The sequence below is a fragment of the Alexandromys fortis genome, unplaced genomic scaffold, assembly GCF_014885135.2.
Source record: "Alexandromys fortis isolate MF-2015 unplaced genomic scaffold, M_Fortis_MF-2015_v1.1 scaffold_40, whole genome shotgun sequence".
NCBI classification, from domain to species: domain Eukaryota; kingdom Metazoa; phylum Chordata; class Mammalia; order Rodentia; family Cricetidae; genus Alexandromys; species Alexandromys fortis.
The window spans coordinates 7,658,989-7,683,579 of NW_026067966.1; the positions used below are offsets into that span (position 1 = coordinate 7,658,989).

Sequence of the window (24,591 nt, forward strand, 5' to 3'; positions counted from 1 at the left end):
CTCAGCCTTGATTGATCAGACCTTTTTGGAACAAATCTGTAGTCATGTTTTTGAGAATCTAGCGCTCATGGGCTACCAAGGACTGATTATTGCTGTTGTCTCATGGCACAGAGTAGAAGGCAGCTGACCCCACACACAGCGTTCCCTACCATCTTTCTCCAATTTGCCAGCTTCTGGCCAAAGAGTCCTCCGTGTCCTGGTGGGACTGCCACCCACAAATGACATGGAGAGAAGCTACTTTCAGATAACAGCAAGTCTGCTGCCGTCTCCATGACACTGGAAAGTATCACCCCAGAATTCTGGATTAACTGCACAAGGCAGAAGGACCTTAGGTCTAGAGTATTCTCTTGGATTTTCACAGTCTTCCATATTCTGACAGCTCAGTCTGGATGAGCTGCTATGACTAACAAGAAAGAGGAAAGGAGGTGGGGACACATTGTAGCTAACAGAACCCTCTAGAGCAGCGCCATGATTTGCTTCCTATGAGAGCTACTTGTTAATTTTTTTCAATAAAATCTCTATTAGGTATTTCCCCAAATAAGGACACATACTGAGCTATGAGATATACTAATATTACATAATTACAGTAAATGGATGTTTTTAAAGTGATGAATGTCAAATTATTTTCAATGGAAGCGTTCCCCTTTTAAATGCCTGTTAATTAAGAAGCAAGAGTCCCCAGAGCCACTATTTAGTCAATTTAAATCAAAGTGCTCTCTTCCATTTGTATAAAAGGATCAGGTTGTGACTGTCCCTGTGCCCTCAAAGATGCTGGAGAGTTTGTGTCCTGGAGGGGAAAGACTCTCTTAGACAATGAATGAAGCCTGCCTGCTATCAGTAATCCACCACGCTGGGTCTTTAGCAACTCATTGAAAACTTAAGGAACCAAACAGTTCCTTCTTTTCTTGTAGCTTGTCACTCACTAGCTTGTTTTCTTAATTTAACTTTTTTTTTAAAATCTGTTATTTGTTGAACATTAATTTTATTGGGGTTTGAGATAAAGAATCAATAGAACTTTGCCTTGATCCTTTCACGCATTAAAGATGAGATTATCATCTGATTTAAATGAATTATGTTGGGTTTATAAAATATAGGCATATCTTTTCACATAACTTAAAAGACAGTGATCTATCTCTTTATGTATCTTAATGTCTCTTTTGAAAAAGAAATAAATGGAAAACACAAAGTAAGGTTTGAAATATAACTGAATGATTTGGAATGAGAAGGGAGGAGCATCTTCCCTGAATATACTGGAGCAATGTGAGGAAGGCAATTCCTTACATTCTGATGTGAAACTGAAGCCATGTCTGATTTATTCATATTCTCACTGTGTGTGAAGTGTTTTCTGTAAGGAAGAGACCAAGTGGATCCCCGGACAGATAGGAGGAATCTCTGTGATTTTCTGCCACTATTCCCACTGAGGAAGAGGAGTCAATAACCCGACCTCAAGCAGACTTTTGGAGTGGGTTAGCTCTGTGAACATCGTAGCCCTTTCTGGGTTAAGAGGTTTCTTGGGCACTCTAATGGTTTTAAAAGGGAGTTCAGACACACTGAGAGAAATACAACTGTCATGCGCAGCTTCCTACTGCATCTCCAGTAGACAATGAGTGAAATCCAGGCCCTTGGCCCCAGCAAGTTAGTTGCGACACTCTATTTCTTAATCCTTTCCCCCTTTCTCACTACTTGTTAGCCATGGCTCCCTGTCCTAGAACACAGCATCTTTGCATCTACTTGTGTGCGTTTGTGCATCCTGTTTCCTCTGCCCCACAGTTTTCACCCGTGATCTACCAATATTTCCTCTCATTTTGGAACTAGAAATACAAGAAAAGAAGGATCCCTTTTCTCTGTCCAGAGGCTGCTGTCCTTACCCTTCCTGGACGTAATCCACTTGAATTATTTGTAAGCTTATTTATTGCATTCTTTTTCACCCTGCAGTTTGTTCTTTGAAAGGAAGGATTATGTATGTTTTGTTCTCAAGCATTTGCTTGGAATTCAAAGTGTTTCTGGGACACTGTAGGTGCTCAATAAATATGGCCCAGATGACAGGAAAAGCGTAAGTCAGTCCAAACAGAATCTTTCAGATGTATAAAGGGTACTGTAAATGACATTTAAGGAGATTAACTAATAGCAAATTGCTGCTATACACTAATTACAGTTGCCATTTTCTTTTCACAGAAATGATTTTTGCTTGTTTTCTGTTATTTCAGGTATCAGATTAGAAGGGGGTTGGTTTAATTATGAAAAAGCTTACCACAAAGAAGAGGTGTTGCTTAAAAATCTGGGACTAAAAAAAAACTGCCTCAGAGCTAACAGCATGTAGTCGAGTAATTTAGTTTTCTGTATTTAGGAAAAATGGAAATGAATCAGTTTATGAATTATAACATGATAAGTGTTTAGCGATGATGTTATTTATCTTTTACATGGCAAATGATCTCTGAAGTGACAACGTGAGGAAAAGCAAATGAAAGAGAAAATGAATCAAATGGCCTTAGGGCATGCAAACTGTTGTTCCTTTTCCAAAGATCAGCCAGCCTTTGCGTACACTCGGAGTCTCGGACCGAGTTTCCGTTGAAACAGTGTGATCTAGTGCCTCTCATCTCACATGCTGAATGAATGCTCTCAAAGCATGCCTCTGTTTTGTCAATGAGAACTGAAATGCTGACGTGGTGTTCCGTGTGAAGCAAGTTCATAAATGTATTCATGGACGGTAGTAGGTCTCAGTGGGGAAGCATCCATGGCTTCTAGTTCACTGCTCTCTGCATCTGTTCATTCATTAACTTCCTGGTTTATTCATTAATTTTTGGTGAGATTTTGCTATGGGGCAGGCCCTGGGGGCAGTCTTGGCAATATAACCGTGAGTAAAGCACACAATTTCTGGCACATCCCTAAGAAAGTACTGACTCCTGCTGTCTTGGGATTGTATTTGTTATTTCTTTTCAGCTGTAAAAGGATTGTTATTTCGGTTCAACATCTCCACATTAAGCGAACTGCTTATAGTTATTCCAGCAACTTGAACACGGAGTTTTCACGTAGTCGATTTTCCTTTTATATAATATTGACCATATTCTTAATTTTATATAAAACACGGATTCTATTTTTATTTTTGGGCTTATTTTCTTCTTGACGCTCTGAGTTCACACCAGCCCTGTCTGCGCTACCTGGCACTGGTGTCCCTGGCTGTGGACTGGAGTTTATTGTTTACCCTGTTGGACAGCCTCAACCCTAGAAGGTCAAGAACGTACCTTCCTCCACTGCAACTGCCTGTTCTGAGGCTGGCGACGGTGGTGGGGAAGGTGGCAGATGAGCTGTTTCCTCAGCTGCTGCAGATCAAACACAGAGAAGTGAGACAGACCGGTTAATTCTCTCAGTCCTGTGGTCCTCCAACCTGCAAACAGACTCCTAAGAAGCTCTTATCTTTACCTGATTTACCTGTTGACAACTTAGAAGATTAACATTCCGTATTTATAAAAAGCCTTTTCTGCATAAAAATGAGTTGGAAACAAATGAAAGAAAATTCTATTTTATTTCTAAATAATAATAATAAAAAAAAAGCCGGGAGGTGGTGGCGCACGCCTTTAATCCCAGCAGAGGCAGAGGCAGGCGGATCTCTGTGAGTTCGAGGCCAGCCTGGTCTACAAGAGCGAGTTCCAGGACAGGAACCAAAAAGCTACAGAGAAACCCTGTCTCAAAAAACCAAAAAAAGAAAAAAATCCAAGTTAAATTTGTAACTTCATTTAGCCCTGAGATACTACATTATAATACACCCAGGCAAGCATTTTGTTTGGGATTAGAATTGTCTAATCAAAAACAACAAACTTTTGAATGTTCTGCAAAGTCTATAAACATAGACTATCTTGATCATTCATAGTCACGTTGATAAACATTTTAAATGAGCCACCACCTCTGACTTCCTCCTAGACACTTACCTTCCACGTGAGCTTTCTATGCAGGGATGCAGGGAAGGAGCTTCAAAGGCAATATTTCTCAATGAATGCTAGTGGCTGGTCTATTCCATACATTACATGAACTCAAGTTTTATGATATAGTTGTACCTTAGAGGTGGCTTTGTGACATCAGGTGTTTAGCTCCTAACTCTGAGATTTGTGCCATGTATTTTTAAGATTTAAAATTTTAAAACTTGAATTTTATTTCAAAGAAACAAAGAACTGGAGTGTATGATAGATTAAAGGTTAACATTTTAAATTAGGTATTTTTTTTCCAATTCTGTTCATGAGAAAGAAAGCCCTTGATATCAAAACACTCAGAATGATACATGTTGACTATATTCTAAACTCTTAATCTGGAAAAGGAAAATATTCTTATTCTTGATTTTTAGTAGACATTTCAAGGATTCTTAATCAGGAAAAAATATTAAGGATACACTGAGCTATAAAATAGGAAAAAAATTTAGGATTTAGAAGCCATGCCTTTTGGCAGATTGAGTATATGTGTGTAGGAAATAGATAGACGGAATCCTAGAAAGTCTCCTTCCATTTATACATATATATCTGTCTATTTACCCACTTACCTAGGGTCTATCCAGTCTCTATTATCTAACTAATATATATATGTATATATTATAGTTGTTTAACTATATATATATGTTTCAGTCTATCCACTTAGCTATATATGTATCTATTAATCATCTATGTAGCTGTAATTTATCTTTGCATCTATTACCTATCTATCATTTATGTATTCATGTATCAACACACACATATCTGTATAGCTCTGTGCAGGGCAGCAAGCCTTTGGCTGAGAGCCCTCCTCAGCAATTATGTGTTGCATGGCATGGCTCTGTGGCACTGAAGGGCATTTATGACCATCGGAAAGGGCAAGGCTACTGCAGTGCCCTTAGGTGAGCTACATGGTCAATTCTCAAACCATAAGGTAAGTCTCTCCTATGTGATTCAAGTCACTGATGACTCTAACAAAGCTCTAGCTACTGGTTTCATGTAGTTGAACCCATAAGGAAAGATAGTCATTTCTAATGGAAGCTTCAGCTCACTTCATGTACATGGAGCCATAAAATCCTGATTTAATAAACAAAAAAGGGTTATCATGTCTAACAACAAATGTATTACCCTAAAACCTATCAACACACCCCAGTGAACTCATGAGGGGGTGAAAAAAAGTCCTCCTTCTTCTGGTAGAGGTGGTAGGTGACTGCCTTATAGACAAAGCATGTACAAAGTAGACTCTCTGCTGTGACGTAGTAGACTCTATGCTGTGACAAGGGGCAGCACATGCTTGTCCCGACCGAGGCTTTTCTTACTTACCTAATGGCAGAGCTGCGGATTGGCCTTTCTGTTGGGCTTCTTTCTCTTGTTCACCTTTCAGGACTGCTACAGCTTCAGCTGTGACTACTTGAACTATCCTTGCAGACACTTCTTCTGCAAATAAACAGGAACAAAAGATCACATAGTGACTAGAAGTCCAACCGGAGAGCTTCAAGAATTGATCCACAGTATTTAAAAAGAACAACTTTAGGATTTGGGAATTCTCAGATGCATTAATTGTTCAAGGCAAGTCTAGCATTTAAAAGTCATCAGTTGAGGATGCTTCTTGCACTCCAGTGTTTTATGGAAAACTGGGAGCAAGAGAGGTAGTACAGACACAGCAGACATTGGGACAACATGATCCTTGTCTTCTAGATCATTCTTGAATCTTCTTATTAGCACTGATGCAACATTTAGTATCCTTCAGCAGCATTTAGCACACCACAGAGGGAACTGTGCTGAGAGATATGTGATTACCTATCTGGTAAACATCCACAGTCCTGGGTGATTTCTTTTGACACCCACACAATTCTTGAGGCCATTCTCACCAAGTTTTGGGCTAGACTGGATACTTAACACAGTTCAATTATTATTTTTTTCTTTGCAAAAGGGTAGAAAACGAATATGAAAGTTTTTGTTCATTTTAGTCACACAAATTAGAAATAAACCACTCTCCACACTATGATTGCCAACTTTAAAAAGGCACAGTTACTTCATATACTTTGTAAGAATTTGACACATTTTGGAAGAGTACCATTTAAACTGCAGTCCTAAGTACTTGAGCATTAATTAACTTTCTATCGTCTACAACATTTTTATATGAGTTGAAGCTCTTTTTATTGAGAAAATATTAATAAAAAGCACAATTATCATTAGCTTACATGACAAAATTATAATTAATCATTGTTACAATATTTCAATCTTTTGTGCAGGACTGCATGTTGGTATCAACCAAAAATTACTTTAATTGTTTATAACATAATAGAACTTGAGACATGCAGAATGGATTCATACAAAATAGACAAAATGACATTGTGGGCATTTTATAAAGGAATTTTAAGACAGTCCAAGTAGAGACAAGGAAGCAGAGAATTGAAGCATGCATGCCCTGGTCCATGTCATCAGATTCACGCTTCACAAACACACTGTAACACATTATCATGTTTCATTGGTGACCAGTAACTTAGTTTCTATTTATTTCAGAAAAGAAATCCTAAGAAATTTGAATTTTTTATTTTTGTTTTGGGGAAAGCTAATTTAGAAATGTACTTTTGATTTCCAATGAACATAACTTATGAATGAGGTGACTTTATTTTTGGACATGTTTAGTATATTTGTCAGAAAATAATTTTAACATGATCTTGGAAGGCTTGTTAAACTTTCATATTTCTTAAAAAATTTATCAGGAGCTGGATATGTAGTTAAGTGATACAGTGTTTGCCTTGTATGCATAAGACTTTGGGTTCAAGTCCCAGCATCCATTTTTGATTTAAAAAATTCTATTTTAAGACTAATCTGATAACATACGAGGAAGCCAAGTTCATATTGGGTTAACTAATGTGTTATGGTTGTTTGGAATAATAAAATTATTAAATCTTTTCAAATAGAAAATTATATGCCTTCTATTCAAAGCTTCACTGTATTTGGAAACATGACCCTGACCAGAAGCTTGGGGGTTTCATATGGTCCAGTGAATTTATAATCTTCCTTGAAAGAGGTAAAGTAATTTATCAACAAGATATTAATGGTAGTTTTCCCTACAAAGCAAGAGATTTTTTTTTATTTCCCCAGCAGAAATGTAATTAGATCTTTCCTGGGTGAATTCTGCATCCCCATTGCCTGGCTCTTGGGATAGGAGCAAATTCACTCAGGGCTTGGGTTAGCTCATGGATAATTAAGAATAAATGTACCAAAGAAACACAAATGATCAAGTATGACAGTCATAGAATCAAACTAATAAAAGTGAAATTATAAAGACTCTTGTCTTATATATATGCTCATTGTTTTCATATATTTAATCATGTATGACATCTTTCATTCATCCTACGTATATCTCTATTGCTTCCATCCATCTGTCCACTCACCCACCCACCCACGAACCATATTTTTACCTTTTTAAGGGGTAACTATCCTTTAAGATAAGTTTTTAAGGAACTATTGAGGTCTTAGTTCAGTGGAGTATGGTTCTGTACTGAAGAATTTCTACCATCTAGTTATTTTATCCTGATAAATTCACTAGAACTCATTGTGCTTCTCACAAAATGGAACAAGTAATAGCCTTTGGTGCATGGGATGATGTGGGATCTCAGCTAGGTAGTTACATAATATGTAACAGACAGCACGCCAAGAATCCTTGATGAAAGAGATGTCCAGATGGTTCTTACCACTTCAATATCTCACTAGCAGCCATGGCAGCATATTCTGAGAGACTAGTCCCACCAGGCTAGCATTATTATGACTATCTCTTGATACCATAACTCATTGTTGTTAATATTTGTGTCTATAATGATGCTCAGAAGAAGTATTTTTCAAAGACAAAGTTTAGAAGGAAGAAAACACTCTTTTTTCTCTTTCTCTTGTTTCTCTTTCTTCCCCCCCCTCTTTCTCTATCTCTTTCTTTCTTTCTAATTTTTGCTCTCAAACTTGGTTGCATAAATCCTGGGGTCCCAACTATTCAGAATGCCTATCATCAAGTCCAACTCTGGACTTTCACCTAGATGGAGCGCCAAGGAGCTAGCTGGCCTGAAAGCTCACTAGAATAATTAGCAGCAGGACATCTCCTGTAGGTAAGAGAGCAAAACACATTTTTTTTCATTGTTTGTTTTATCCACCTTCTCTTTTTCTTTTTCAAATACATACACAATTTATGACTAGAAATTGGCTATTGAGAGGATTAAGAAATGTATTATACATAAATTAATTATCAACATTACACAATTGAAAGGTAATATTGACTACTATAGTTGAAAGTTTAATACTGCTTATTGTAAATAGCTATTTTGAAAACCTCAATCATTTATCTTTGAACTTCAAAACTTTTTGGGAAGTGAAGGTTTTTTTTTTTTTTTTTTTTTTTTTTAGTTTCAGCTATAAATTACATTAGTCAAGGAGTATGTGTGATATTTCTGTTTTCTCTTTTGTGAATGTTAGAATGTTTTATGAAATAACATCAATTTAGCACTGGAGAAGTTACTAGCAGTTGACCAGTTTTTGAATGTTAACCTTATGAGATTCTATTTTATCATAATGTCAACATGACAATGAGTTTCTACAGGCAATGAAAATAGCTTGGCTGTAAAGTCATGTTATAGCCAAGAAAAGTTTGTAAGAAAAACTTATGCAACAAAAAAGAAAACTCAGAAATAACTCAAGTACTTAGAAGGAACATTAAGGATAACGTCTCTGGATCTAATTTATGTCATAGCTTTTTACAAAGTTGGAAAGTTGTTGACTATTGGATAGTATGAGAATACGTGACATAAAGATATAGGATGAGAATCATAGAGACAGGTCATCAGTTAGGAAAATATTTGGAATGCCTCCTTGCTTCAATGCCTGGCACTGGCTACCAGATACTGTGTCAGGCTTTTGTCTCTTACAAAAGGTGTCTCAATTAACCTTGCACCACTGTGCTACCGTACAGCTCAGCACTTACAGCTCCAGGCCCTTGTTGTCCTCCCGCAGACTACCCACACCACACCGTCCCGAGGACCTTATTGTTTCTGTCTTCATCATGGCAGAATTTTAAAGGCAGGCCCAGGATCTGGGCATGATGCAGCTTCATACTATGGTTACTGTGACATTAGCCCACTTAAACCCAATTAATTAATAAAATTGATGGGGCTGACAACCTTTCAACAGCTCTGAAAATTCCAAGCTGCGTCTTGAGTGAAGATGGAGCATTATTGGTAGACCCAGTAAGTGTCGAATGTGCAGCCCGTGGGTCTGGATCAGGACCAGCTGTGCCTCCTTGAACATGCAATGCTTCACCGGTTAGACTGTGAGCACAAAATCCAGGCGAATCGGCATATGCCCGGACACAAATTTTTGTTGATTTCTTGCAGCTTGTTAAAAGTGAACCAAGATGCATTGACAGTAAATTCAACCATATGGCTATAAAAACCACTAAATGTTTCTGCTTTGAAGAGTCGTGGGTACAATAATGGTGTGTTAAAAGAAATGACAAATCAGTCTACCGTACACTTGGTGAAAAAGGAAAACAAAACAATTTAAGACAGAATGCTCCTGTCAAGAAGGTTTTTCTCAGTAGGGTACAAAATGGTTGCCTAGGAGACCAATGTTAATTGCTGCTGCTGCTGGAATCTAGTCAACAAGGAGAGCACTGTGTAGTTCGCAGTGCTCTGCTAAACAAACACCCTCCATAAATTCACGAAGAGAGAAAAAAAAAAAAAAAAACGAAAATTCCTTGCTTCTTGCTTAATTTGGAGAGTAAATGGCTCCTATGAAAGTATTTCCTTGAATCCACTAGTCATGAAAGCATTTAAAGAACAGATTGTTGGAGAGTTTTGTTTGTTTGCTTTCCTAGCATCTTTGCATTAATTAAGGAACCGGGCATTGACACAGCCCACCCTTCAAACCTCTGCTGATGCACAGTGTCACCATGGCAACACTGCAGCCCCCACAGCTATGCTCAACAGCCTTTCTTCTGAATATTTCTTCTAAGATCAAAACAAGGCTCCACCTATTCAAGAGGGCCAGTACATTGTAAGTAGAGTCAACTTATAAAGACAGACATTTAAGAAAAGAGATCAGAGTTGCATAGAGTTCAGTTTTTTGGTTTTTGTTTCCTGGAAGGGGTTTATTTTGTGTCATTCCTGGGAGAGACAAAAATGTTTCTCTCCTGCACACAATTGTTTTTGAAGTCCAAGGTAATCTTACGGAAGGACATGTTTTGTTTGTCTTCACTCTTATGTTCCAATAGTGGCCACAGATTATTGACTGATTCTTCTATGGCCACTCATAAAGCCTCCCTTTTGATAGCCACGTCCAAATCAGTAAGGATTATGGTTATAGGAAGATTTCCTTTTCTCTTTTCAAAAAAAAATTTTAAAATTATATGTATGAAAAAATTTCATGTATGTGTCTATTTCTACATGTGGATATGTGCAAGTGATGGTTTGGATCTCCTGGAGCTGGAATTAGAGTCAGTTGTGAGCCATCTGGTTAGATGCTGGGATTTGAACTCAGGTCCTCTGTAAGAGCAGCACACTCTTAATTGCTGAGTCATTGGTCTACCCCTCCCCACTCTCTCTATTCCTACCTCAATTTATATGTTCAAAGCCATCACCCTACCTAGAGTATACCTTGGCATACTCAAATGAATTCTTTAGAGATTTAACTGGGCTGCCCCGATTTTCAAATTTGGTTAAGGAGAAAGGTATAACAAATTAAGATAAATAGCAGTGAGGGAAGACCACAGCCTGATGGTAATGCATTGAGTTAAAAGTAATTAGACAAGCGTAGATCAGAAACAACACCTTCTGAGAAATTTCATTTCTAAATTTAGTATCCAAGATAGAAATAGAAGGGAAAATATTTAAGGAAAAGACACATAGTTAAGTGAATATGGTCCCAATCTAGCTTTATACTTACGCTTTCTAGTTTACGGTTCGGGAGCTGACTTCTAGACTTATTAGACATATACATATTTATGCTGCTACTGGTAGTTTATATAACAGAAACGTGATAATTAAGTAAAGTATAATATTTTACTTATCCAAAAAATTGGGTAAACATAAAATTAATGAAGAATTTACCTCTTGAAAGTTTCAAACAGCTTTTATCACAACTAATTAAATATAATCATTTTTAGCATTGGGTGAATGATAACACCAAATGAGGGATTTAAATGTTCTATGTTATATCTTATTAAAAATGCACTATTCTTTGCAGACTTTTGAAAACCTGTAGTGTCTCCTCTGCTAGATCTTGAAACATACTATACTGTCAAATGACTGAATTATAAAACATAATTAGAAGCATTAATGTGAAGATAAATTATTGGTAAAACAATGAGAGCTTGAATAAATCTACCCTTAAAAAGAATAACTGCGGAATACATGGAACAAATATGTGTACACATGCACGTGCTCACCTGTGTGTGTGAGCACTGAACTATGTAGGACTTCCTTCCGGCTTTAAAGGGCTCATCCCAATGTTGTAATTAAGACTATCTCAACGTTATAATAAAATCATTTCTAAATTATCGTATCATAGTTGGATAATTTTTCCATTGGATCTGGTGCAGAGTGAGACCAGGAGTGAAGATAAGCTTTCATGTCATGAAGGAAGTAATGTTTCTGCAGCTATAAAATGCAGAAATGACTGGGGGCAGCAATATAAAAAAAGGAACAAATATAATTCCTTCTATATCAGAAATAGTCTTTACTAGTTCCCTATGTTATGCTTATAGCCTTTTCTATCATAACCAGTGTTATTGTTTTATGGTTTACATCATTAAGTTAGTGAACACTTGCTTCCTTTCTCTTGCTTATCCTCAGCATGACTTGATCAAGTTATGGAAGCTCTTATATAATTTAAGAATCCCTATATAGAAAAATTACTTTGTTCACTCAGTCATCATACAGAGAAGGCAACATGACTTCTGCATAAGTGCAGTTTGATTAAATGTCCAGTCCTAATACATTTCTGAGAATGAATCTGCCATTCTCAGCAGCAACATCAGCTTTGCCTCATGATTTACAGACTTAGCAGGTGATTGTCCATATTCTAACCACACATTTTATTTTAGACACAGCAACTGTATAAAATATTTTCTTTGTTCTAGCACTTGAAGGGATTTTAGTATATGTTACTTGTAGTATATCTTTATATTTTTCAAAATATAATGACATATATACATATAATCACTGTTCACAGTCTTAAAAACTACAATAAAATTAGAAGAATTGAAATACTGATGGTAAAAACGCATGAGAGGAATATACCTCTATTATTAATAGTATAATAAAATAAAAGTTCAGCCACAGCACAATGTAAGTGGATACCTTCACTGGAAACTTCCAGACAAGTACAACTGATGAACATTCTGCTAGGACCAACCAATTAGTAGCAAAGTGGAATGACTTTCCAAGAGCATAGTTCTAAGTAGGAAAAGAAATGCAATGATCAATATTGCCTTTGTAGTTGATATAATCATAAAAATAAAAAGAAAAGCCTTTGATGATTTCTAAAATTTTTGTGAAAAATATTCTAAAGAAATGATTGATTTTTGTAGACTGATGGAAGTATCTCTCCAACCATAAGATTTATGAAAGATATGTAAGAAACAAACAGTAGTAGTCCAAAAAAAATCTGTACAAACTTACAAATGTCATAAAATATGCCCAGGGGAGCCACTTGAATAAAAGTTTGCAGAGATGACTTTGCTTCAATGTTGTTTACTTTTCTCAATCTCTATTAGTATTTAGGTATATTTCAATTTCTATTACTGCATTTATCCTTTGACTAGGAGCCCAGCAGAGAGAGAAGGGTGCACACACTTTGATAAAGTGGTAGAGTGAGGAAGGAAGATAATTGGCCATCAGGGTGGGCATGCTGTAGGGAAAGGTGAGCAGGCCTCGTAAGAGGGAAGTAGGTGAGCGGCATCATACGGGCTCGTGACCACTGACAACTTAAAGACGCTAAGGAAAGAGAAGGGAGAAAGCCATCAGAAAAGCGCTCAAGGCAGGTTTGTTTTCCTTCTGAACTTTGGTTAGGGCAGTAGAAAGAGGCTGTTGTAGCATATGCTGTACTCTCCAATCACAGGCAGATATTGATTTAGTAAGGGGATCAGAAGCCTATGGAAGTCGTTTATGGAGCTTCCTGAAAACATGGAAACTGAGATTTCCCATCAAATCCTACAACTTTCGTAAAAAAAAAAAAATCATTGATAACCGATTCCTGTTTCTAAGAGTATACTTAAGCCTGCCTGGTTTCTCTAACTTGAAGAACCACTGATCCCCAGTGTCTACAGCCACCTCCCATCCTTCCAAAGTGTTTTACATGAATTGGTAGTGTGGGTTTACTTTCTTACAGAAAAGGTAAAACAAAAACACTCCCAAGGACCTATCTATCTCTGCTCCCCCTTTTCCCCAATTGTTTCATTATGTAACCGGGAAAAGTAACATGAAACAAAGGTGGAATGACTTGGTTCAACAAAATTCATAGAAAGAAAAGTTTTTAATATAGTACTATACTAACTAGTGACTCATCTGAAAATCTGCAGACCATAGCGGAAGGAATATCTAGATGTTGTAAGTAAGACTATCTCAATGTTTTAATAAAATCATTTCTAAATTTTTGTATCATAATTGGTTAACTGTTTTTTCCATTGGATCTGGTGAAGACTCAGACCCTGTGCTTCTGTAGAGTTTCACTATCCCTTCTGTAACTCCAGAGAATTGAGGCGCAGAGGACTCGGAACATTTCCTCTTAGTGAAGACAAGTTCAATATTCTCTCAATGTAATTTATAACGGAGGATACATTTTTAAATTTGTGAACTGATACTAGTCATAAAATGTAAATTCACCTTTGACACCAACAGCCAAGTTCTTGAGCATAATCCCAAATGCACTTGGATCCGATGTACAAGTTAAATGTGGTCCAATGAGAACTGAATACTTTCTTGCAATATGTTGACAGGTCATTGCATGGAAACGGGATGACTGTTAGCCCAACTAAACAAACTTGCCCTCCTAAATTATGATCTTCATAGTGGTGACATTTTGGGTTGCAATGTAATCATTTGTTTCCTATAATAATAAGGACTTAGGAGAGTAAGGCAAGAAATGGCCCAAAGACAATATCTAACACATTTTATGATACTGTTTCAACATAGTGCCTTTTTTTATTTTTTATTTTTGAGGAAAAGGTCAATTTTCACAGCTCATTGGTGTCTATCCATAGTCCCCATGTCAATGAAAGACAAAAAAGGGGTGGGGAGAAAGAAAAGCTAAGAAGTTTTACATCTCAACACGGGTGTCATCTTTCAGAACAGCACCAAGAACAGCAACTGCAGTCTAGTGGGATTTATTTTTCAGTACTGGGGATTAAACCCAGGCTGTCACACATCCAGTCAGTGAGACTTCACTGGGATCCATTCCAATCCTCATCCAGTCTTTTCAAGGTTTCAGGGCTTTGCTCCACTTTTTAAAGGAAGGGGACCATTTGGGTACGTAAATAAAACACGCTCCAAGGAGAACACATATTCAGTCAATTCTTTGACCTCCTTTCCTGCTTTTAAAGGAAACAGGTGTTTGTAATTCAACTTATGCAAAAAGAAAAGAAATGATACATCGCAGAAAGCCCTTTTTAAACAATGAGTTAAAATAAATCCATCATTAAAAAGCCCCACATTTTCCTAGGACTGGGATGTAGGTCAACAGTAAAGAGGTTGCTTATAAGAACAAGGTCCTAGATACAATGCTCAGTCCTGTCTACAAGCAAAACTTATTTTTCCTATAGTCCATTTATAATTTCCCTATTTCAATATAGAAGTACTGTTTACTATCTAAACCCTTACCATTTGCAAGTCATTTCATAGACCCAGAGATGAAACAGGGAAAATGGACATCACTCAGTTTTTGCTGAGATGACTTTCAAAACCAGGGTATTAGCTTTCCATGTCAGCATCACTACACTGCTCTAAATGAGTACAGTTAAGACCATGATGAAGAACACGCAACGTGATTCAAGGCTCAGATCGACCTTTAATCAGGATTGGGATTTGCTGTGTTCTTGACCCATAACAACAAATCAGTCTTTACCTTACAACCAGAGGATCCAAAAAGCTTGCATGTCTGTGTTCCCATCTCAAGCTATTTTTGGGAAATTTCCAATCCAGGTCAATGTTACATTGAGCTTAATTTTGTAAAAATGAAAATGGAGAACTACTGAGCATCTGTATGATTCCTATCTGTTAGAATTTTATGTCTCTCAGAGGTTTGCTGATCTTAACTTTTCATATTATTTCCCACTTGGCAGTTATCAAGCAGCTGTCTCTGATTAGATGTTACATATTTCCGCTATTCCCAACCCTCTAACCCTAACCAACATTATTAGAGAAAGTCCCTTCTGGCAGCATTTCCCCCACAAAGTATTATAGAGATACTTTTAAATGTTTTTCTGCTGTAACCAACAGCTCTCTCATCTTTACTATGAATCCAGCCTCGTCTCAAAGATTCTCAATTTATTCTTCCATCGCCGGTATATTGTTCTGATTCAGTCTTTCCCACGGATTCGTTACTCACACTGCAGTATCCTTTTCGGAGCATAATTTTGTCTATGTGATTCTCATTCTTAACTCTACACATGGATTCTCAATCTTTTTCTGTATTAACTAAAATACTTATTAGGACCTACAACAGGAAATAGAGTAATATATGTCAAAGGAAAAGAGAAAAGCAGGGTACAAATTTGAACATCTACAATCTGGGAATAAAAACTAGTTAATAGATAACCTCAGTAATAGGACACCTGAAGGGTGCTCTTAGCGACATATAACCATAGTCCGTACAGGTGTTTCTGAAAGCCCCACCGGAGAATGAGAACACAGCAGCTTTCTGCCATCATAGACTGGCATGGTACCATGCAACTGTGATACAAAAAGAAGGTTTTTAGTTCATTGAGAGGGCTGATCATTCAGGCTGGAGAAGCCTGTAAAGAAAGGCAGAACGCATTTGCCAGTCCAGCCCTGATCTGCACTTCCAATTTAGACTCCTCAAGTCTGATGTTCGGGATGCTCTACTATCGATGTGTTTTTTTTTTTTTTTCCTGGAGTTTAGATCCTTTCTACCTTATCTACCTAAGTTTAATGCTTTGTGAAATTTTGAGTATACTTGCAATACGTTTTAAATATTGACATTTTGCTTTCATATTTGTATTCTAGTAAGCACCTAGCATTTGCATAACAGTTAAAGTTGAAGGAGAGCCCAAAGCACACACTGCTTTTTTTTTTAAGGTCCTAACTGTATTTTTTATGAGTGTAGTTGAACAGTGTGGCTCATTTTCTGAGAGCTGCTGCATAGTGAGCTGGTAGCATGCAGTTCAGCCTTTTCTCCCGGGATTCACAACGCCTGGTCAGATAAGACTAACAGTACCAGGGTTGTAAAGCGGTGCCAGTTGTTCTGTTCATCTGCTTCTGATATGAATTTCCATCTTCCCCCGAGAGCAGGTGCAAATGCTCTTTGTAATGTGCTAAGGAGCAATGAAGCATGAAGGTGCCAGGAGGTAGGGAAGAGCTCTACACACCAAGCAGAAAATCAGTGTATCTAGGTAGCTTGTGGAAAAAGAGGGGAGTGTCGATTGAGAAATATTCTCCATCTACTCAGTACCCTTCCAACTGCAACAAAAGAAAACTAAAGCCCAGATACTTGTCATTAAGTGCCAGATACTTCTGATAAAAACTAGCAATATTGTCAAAGTATATATATATATTTATGAATGCATAGACATGCACATATATTCCACTATAAAAATTTAAACAACACATTATTGCTTGATGATTCATGAATTCTCAAGATACCTGGAAAATTATTGTTGAAAATACTACATTTCTTTCTTTTCTAATCTCTCTCTCCTTTCCTCCCTCTCTCCCTCCCTCCCTCTGTCCCTCCCTCCCTCCCTTCTTCCCTCCCTCCCTCCTTCCCTCTCTATGTCTTTTTTTTTGGTTCGTGAGGAAAGAATACTTACAAATAGAGGGAATATCAAAAGGTCTTCTATACTATTAATCAAATAAAAAGCTTACCATAGTCTAAAAATGAATCTCAGAAGAGCCACTTCCTTTACTTATTATCTTCCCATATTCATTTTAAATGAAAAAGATCTTATGAACTGCAAAGAATTTTTCTCTAAATGGAGATTTTTCTTAACCCTCAGAGATTGGAAAGCAATGAAAGAAATCACAATGAGAAAAGGCAACAGCAAATTAGAAAGGAGAAAACACAATAAGACTTTAGAAAATACAGAATAGGGGAAAGTTTCAAAAATATAAAATATAATTAAATTATACTTATATTTAATACAATATATATATGTATGGGAGTATGTATGTGTAAGCATGTGTATATGTATGTGTATGTGTGTGTGAATGTCTGCATGTGTGGTGTGTGTTGTATGTGTGTATGTAGAGCTTTGCTCATCACAACTCCAAAGTCTGTAGGTATTTAAAATTCCAAAAAAGAAAATAATATTCCAATTTGTTGAGTCATTGGGTTTGATAAAAGCAGTCTTGAGAAACTGATTTTTCTAATATTTTGATTCAGACTTACTGGCTTAAGACAATGTCATCTCCCTCTGACTGAGAAGCAAACATCATGGGACAAGCACCATGCAAATGCATATTTAAATGAGAAACTTTTTTCAGTGCGCATCCTTTCCTCTATTTTGTAAGCCATCGAAAGATATAGCTGGGATTACCTGGTATACAGAAGCCCATCCTTTCCCGGAAGCAAGAGTCAGCATTCTTTATGATCCTGTCCATGTATACTGGGCCCGATAGGCTCAGACCCAGTAGGCATCAACACAACAAGCCACATAGTATGACAGAAATGAACACCCACACCCACTTCATCTGCTAGAGACCACAGCGGACAAAGCAAACAACATGTACAAACCTTGTAGAACTGTCGTAATTAAAAAAAAAAAAAAAACAAACCATCTCTCTCCCATTCTTTCCAGCCCAAATGCCTAACCTTCATGAGGAAAACACTGGAAAGGTCCCCATTTTCTGGCTTCATCCACCGGTGCCGCCAGGCCTGGCGCTTTGCAGTAAGGCTGTGTGTTTTTCTGCAGATCCACCCTTGAATGCTAAGTAACTGCTCTGCACACGCCTCTCTCTGCGGAGCTCAGGGAAATGGCAGCCAGAGCAATGAGTGGTTGGCATGGCAACAAGAAGAAGAAAATCTGCAGCCTTTTGTATTGTTAGAACTGCTTGTTTATTCGCCTCAGGGACTGATGAGGATAGCTTTAGTCATTTTGCTGGAGAAATGGCACTGCACTATTTGGCTCTGTATAATTAATATAGTATACGCCATAGATTGTATTTTAAAGGGGATCTCAATTTAGAAATGGTGGCAGGGAGGACGGGGGTAACAAAAAGCAGGCTTCACTTTTCTAAGATATCAAAGGGAGAACAGAGAGAACGTTAGAGATCTGCGGCTTTCGTATGAGTGATGCCAACCTTGCCCCTCATCACCCATCATGTACTTTCCAGCTTCAATATGTAATCTTTGCAACAAGAAATGTATTGCCTGGGTCTGTCTGTCATGGGGTTGCTGGAGTGATGGGGATGTTAATATAAGGAAGGCTTTGCTATCTCCTGGGTAGGGGGCAGATCTAGAAATATAGACATGGCAGGAAAAAAAGGCATCGTAGGGAATAGTTAGGAGAAAGGTAAAGCAATATCCTTCAATTTTTATATTTACCCTAAGTGATATCCAAAAAAGAATCATTTCATTCCATGACTTGTTTTGTCCCTATCAGCATTCAAACACCATACCTGAGGTCAATTGACGTCACCAAAGTCTGCTTTGGATCACTTGCGTATATTGACACCTATAAAAGTCTTTTTTTCTTTTCTCCTTTCTTTCTCCACTTAGGAGGAAATTGAGAGTCACATTTAGGATTTTATGCCAGGGACTCAGAGTGTACCTGTGAGTTATGTAAGAGAAATGCACACGCTGCCTGCCATGGACGACTTTTGTGAGGGGCGGTAGACTAGCTGCCTTCTACAAGGCAGGAAGCCTGGACCCTGTTAGCTAATGCTCTTAGGGGTTGACTACACTTGAGGAGGGTTAGATGAGAAGGCTCGTCTTCTAGATTCCTTCCAAATAACCACTGTATTATTTGAAATGATGGCAAGGCAATGGCCAGGTTCCAGTAATGTTTTCCAACAAGAGACAAATGCTAATATTTACAAGATTAATTCTGAGAGCCAAGAAAAATAACCTCAATATAAAGAAATCTTGAAAGCCTCGACAGTCAGCAGCCTGCTTAGAAGGTAAATAAATGATAAAGTATATACAAAATTTACCTGTCTTTTCTTGGGGAATGGACTGCTCAGAATGAAACCAGGTTTCACAGGGTTCCTGGTCATTGGGTTCTTCATTCAATACCCTCATCTTCTAAATGTGCATTTCTGAATAACTCTTTTAAGCAGTCTGTGCCCTAATTTTCTCATTTGAAAATGAAAACATGAATGACAGATACCTCTGTGGACATCTCAAAATGGCAAAATTGATCAAACTAGTGTACAAACTGGAGAGCCATGTGGAAACTGTGATGCTATACAAATTTCCAAGCTGTGGTTCTAAGTACACAATTATCCTTCTGTGTCCTTGGCTGGGGGGATTGCTGAAAGATCCCTGTAACATCAACACATTGTTCAGATCCTTACATAAAATGCCATGTTTTCTTGAAGCCTCTGAAATCTTCTTATATGCTTTAATCATCTCTAGACTGTGTATATTACTGGATACAGTGTATAAATTCTATGTTAATAATGAATATACTGCATTGTATAAGGGACAACGAATAGCAGAAATATCCTTATCCTCTCCAAACACCATTTCTTTTAAGCTCATTTAATTCACAGTTGGCTCTACCCATGGATGTGAAGAAGGACAAGGAGAGCAGGCTCTAGGTTTTCAAGCAACCCTTGAGGAATGAAAAGGAGCCAGAGACTTTTCTATCTCTGGACAGGTAATAGTGCTCAGACCAAGGTGAGCAATGGAAAATCAATACTTTGCAGATCTGGCTTTTTCAATCAGAAAACATTATATTAAAATAATTTCATAATTAGATGCAGTAAGAGTAATATTCTGTGCCTTAGATATCAGGACACCAAATAAAGTGACAGTCAGTTACATTGTCAAGTCACAAATATACTATGGAAACCATGTCTCCGCATCCTTAAATGTCTCTTGAAACGTAACTTTAAACTTCCACTTCCTATAGCGATGTTCTGATCAAAGTTTTATAAATTTTTAGATACAAAGATTTATAGATTTTTACAGATACAAATAACCCTTTTGTCTTTTTGCAAGTTACCTCATGCTATCTTAATATGAATTCTAATAAAACTTTGAGCCATGCTCCTGCATAAGAAACTTATGGATGATGTGTCTTATTGTCATTCTGATTCAAAACTCCATGAGGGTCAAAATGTATTTCATTGCTTTCTTCAATAAAAAGCAAGAGAAAGGAAGGGATTATTATAAGATATTTTTTTCTTCTCAATTACACTTTGGAAAACAATTTTAAAAGACCAAAACTACCCCTTGGTTAGGCAGCTTGATTCTGAATACCTTCACATGTTTTCACATGTTCCTGTCTGTCCTTTAAAAAGGACAGAGAAATAAAGCATCAAAATTAGAGTTGAGAAAATAATTCCACCCATCTTTCTATGGGCTCACTTTACGTTGTATGGCAGGAAGCATCTAGGCAAGTGTAAAGAAATACAATTAAAATATCATTGCCTTCTAACACATCCTGCTTTCCAATTCTGGTCTCAGTGCACAAGAACAAAGAGAAGTTGCCCATGGATGTGCATTTTTAAAAAGGGTCAAAGCCCATACATGAAAAAGAATATTCAAGCGGTGCATGACAAGGTAGGGCACATGGCTGAGGGGGCCCAGTCTTAGGGAGACAGAGCTTCCATTCTTAATTCCGTTTATAGAGAGGTTACAAACTCAGGTAAAAGACTTCTGGAAATGAAGAGACAACCACAGCCAAGAAGGAAGCAAAAGAAACATTTTTGAGTCAAATAGAAATTTCCTGGTCACTACAATCTTAGCTGAGGATACTGCGGAGTGTTTTATTTGAACAGTTTTGTTTGTGAAGATTATATTTTATGGAATAAATGTGATAACCTTCTACACTGTAGGTGAATTAAAAAAAAAAGAGCTCTTTGGTCCTTCTTGAAATGCTCACCTCCAAATACAATGCCAGTTCCAATGAGGTTACCACCCTCACGGCATAGCCTTTTAAAAATGGCATATTTGAGATTTAGGAGTATTTGTATACACAGGTGATGATTCATAACACACATTTTAAGGAAATTATCCATAAATCATCAAGGACAATAGCTTTTATTTTATTAAACTTGTTTGGGAAGAAACTGATTGTCTATTTATCACTGGAGCATTTCTGTAAGTATAAGGAAACCAAGTTTTTTATTATTCTATCACTATAGCTTTCCACACTTGCACATCTTAGGTGCTCAGGAATTGGCCTGTTATTTTTTAGAAAAGAGTTAGTTTAAAAATCACACCATAGTTTAGGCTGAAAACATCACTATGGCAACCTACAGATGAAGATGTACCACCTCTGTCACTGAAAGCACACATAGGAATACTTAGAAATTGATTTCTCTAGGATAATTCAGACTCATTTGATGCATATTGAGAGAATTGTACAATAAACACTGGCTGTTCCTGACACCATCACACAAAAGAAATTCTTGCGAGTTGGATCTAATATAATCTTCTCAAGGAAGCTGGCGAGGACACACTGACCTGACAAATAGATTTTTTCTGAGCTGTTAAATACTTCATTAAGATGACTGAATAAATAGGATATTGCATGATACTAGTTGTTCATGGCTTGAACAAGCATACTATATACAGTAATTTTTTTTCTATATTGCACTGTATTGCTCCATGGTAGTATATAAAGGTTGTGTGTTGAGTATCTAAGAGATATAGCTAGCCTGGCATGGTGGCTTATGCCTAGAACCCTGGCACTTGGGAAGCTGAGATAAGAGAATACCCTTGACTTTAAGTAGAGTACTGTATACTGTATACTGGACTATACAGTAAGTTCAAGGACAGCTTGAGTGGTATCCTCCTCAAAAACAAAAACAAACACAAAAACGAACCAACAGGAGTGTAACAACAAAGGACTCTAAAATCAGGGATGAAAGTATAGTTTTCAAGTTAATTTGAAAAAGACTGTCTTTGCATTTGCCTATTCATTTCATTGCTGGTCCAGCACACATGTATTGAACGCTACAGCTATAAAGCCAGGGGCTACAGGATGTGATGATAAGGACACCATTATCTCTTTCCTTCTTTCTAACCATGATGCTGTAGCTTGTCCTCATCCCCTTATGCCTCAAACCTATCAGAGTCCTCTCAGTGGGAAGTCCCACCCTCAGCAAGCTCCACTGTGTTCAGACAGAGATAAAAAGTCCTTGTTCAAGAGTGTCACCACCACTGCTACCCACAATTATGTAGCTAACAGATATCAGGTCTTGGAACACTGGCTTTGTACACTCTATACTATTTTATAATCCTCACTGTAACCCTGAAAGGCAGGCTTATTTTCATTTCATTTTCAATCACAGTGTCTTATTGATAAGATGTATGTCTCCTCGGAGCACTACATAGCTTCTGAATTTCCTGGTTCAGTCGAGAAATACATGCAATTTCTTTTCCCATTCTCATGGAATTCTGCAGAGTTTTCATGGAATTCCCAGAGGCTTTGTATCAGAGCAACTGCAGAGGATTCAACTTAGTGAAGAAGACGTACAATCTTTAAGAGGGAGACAGGCTGTGCTAACGGTGAAACAGAACCGCCACAAGCTAATGGCTTCTGCAGTGTTTGACAGGCAAAGCTACCCTGTATGTCAAAGAGTACTTATATTATCTTCGTATAACCCTGTGAATTTATTTGGCACCTCAGAAGATAGCTGGAAAAATTTTCTCTAAGTAAAAACAATCCCCTTTAAACATCGCCTTTCCATACTTCTCATTTGAAAGGCTGAAGGGGTGCTTTGCACTGTTCTTTCTATAAAAAAAGAAATATGCCTCTCTAATCAAGCCCTTGAACTTAGTTACTTCTAATGTTACTTAAGCTAATAAGAAGAAAACAATTTTCCCTCAATAGGTTAAAATACTGACTGTTCATAGCAAGATATCCATGCATTGAGTATTTTGCCCATAAAAATTAGGGTAGTAAAAATTATGCTGAGAAACAATATCAAGACTACAACCAAGTCGGGGAAGTCATACTAACTGCCATGGTGCTTGGTGCGTGGCTTGCGAGGGCACTGATTCCTCCTAATCGGACTCTTGTCCTTGAGAAATGACAGGACCAGCTGCTGCAACCCTACTACAAAGCATGAAGAAGTCCTTGTGGCCCCCCCCCCAGTTACCTGCTGTTTCTCTGTCAGCCGAGGTCAGCTCTCCGTTGATCCCGTTCTCTTTGGTATCTGAATAGGTGCCCTGTGACCCGTGCTCCCCGAAGGCGCCCTCCTCCTCCTCTCTGTATGGAAATCCATTGGCGCTGCGGCTCAGCCCTTCCCCTGCCCCGCCTTGATCCTTCATCTCTGGAGGGTGAGGGTGTGCAGCTGCCTCTGTCAGTGAGGCTGACGTCCAGTGTGGCGCCTTCCCATCGTCCTTCCGCTCATCAGCCATCCTTCAGAGCTTTGTACTGTCTCCTGAAGACAGAAGTGTGTGTGTTAGTTCTCACTTTGGGGGCAGTTTCCTGATCTAAAAACATCAGTGGCAAAATAGGGGAAATTTGAGGTCAAAACAAATTTCAAATTAAGGGGCTTGCTTTATTGATCACCATGCTTTAAAAAAAATAACAGATATTATTAATACAACAGCTTTCCCATTTTCATTGTTTTTGCAGAGCATTTCTGGAATGTTCCATGAAATTATATATATTCTCTAAAAAAAAAAAATAAAACAGCACAAAAAGCACAACCGTGTCTCAGGACACATGTTAACGAATGTCTGACACACATTCTAAATATTGACCCATTAGGCAAAGCATTGTGCCCTGGGGGAATTCACCGTGTGGGAAAATTAAGTAGAAAAAGGCAGGAAGAGAAACGGCTGGAAGAAATTTAGATTATCAGACCACACTCAACTACTCTTTAAAAACACAACTTTCAAGAGAACCAGGAAGAGAAAATGGCCAGCACTTACATTTCACTAGTATTTATGCCAAGCCAATTCAATAATTTTCTGAGTACTGTAACGTAATGAGTGAAGGTTACAGACTAAATTTTCCAACAAACACAATACCTATAATTTGAGAAAGTCTGACGTTTTTCTACAAGTACAAATCTTGCAGTTAAGAAATGAAAACAATAGTGTTAGAACCATGTCTTCTTTAATGACATCATCTCATTACTAAGTCAAGTAGGATCTGAAACACTAGGGCATTGACGTGAGGGAGGAAGCTGTGAGTTACAGCACAGGATGGATTCGCTGTGGAGGAGGCATTTTCTTAACCTTACGTGAATGGCAGATACCGGATGACCTTCTCTTTCTTACATGC

General features: G+C 37.7%; 1 protein-coding gene across 5 annotated transcripts in view; it reads right to left on the bottom strand.

The window, feature by feature from the left end:
• Positions 1-24,591, bottom strand: part of Map2 (microtubule associated protein 2) — a 270,127-nt gene that overhangs the window by 39,159 nt on the left and 206,377 nt on the right. For 2 of the 5 annotated variants that reach the window (XM_050154291.1, XM_050154288.1), the window contains exons 5-7: positions 23,456-23,740; positions 5,280-5,393; positions 3,243-3,317 (exon numbers count right to left, since the gene is read on the bottom strand). In XM_050154291.1, the coding sequence (XP_050010248.1) occupies positions 3,243-3,317; positions 5,280-5,393; positions 23,456-23,717 (451 nt within the window). In that variant the 5' untranslated portion in view covers positions 23,718-23,740. Of the gene's footprint in view, positions 1-452; positions 456-3,242; positions 3,321-5,279; positions 5,394-23,455; positions 23,741-24,591 lie in introns of all 5 variants that reach the window. The other 3 variants (XM_050154289.1, XM_050154287.1, XM_050154286.1) reach the window with 2 other exon arrangements.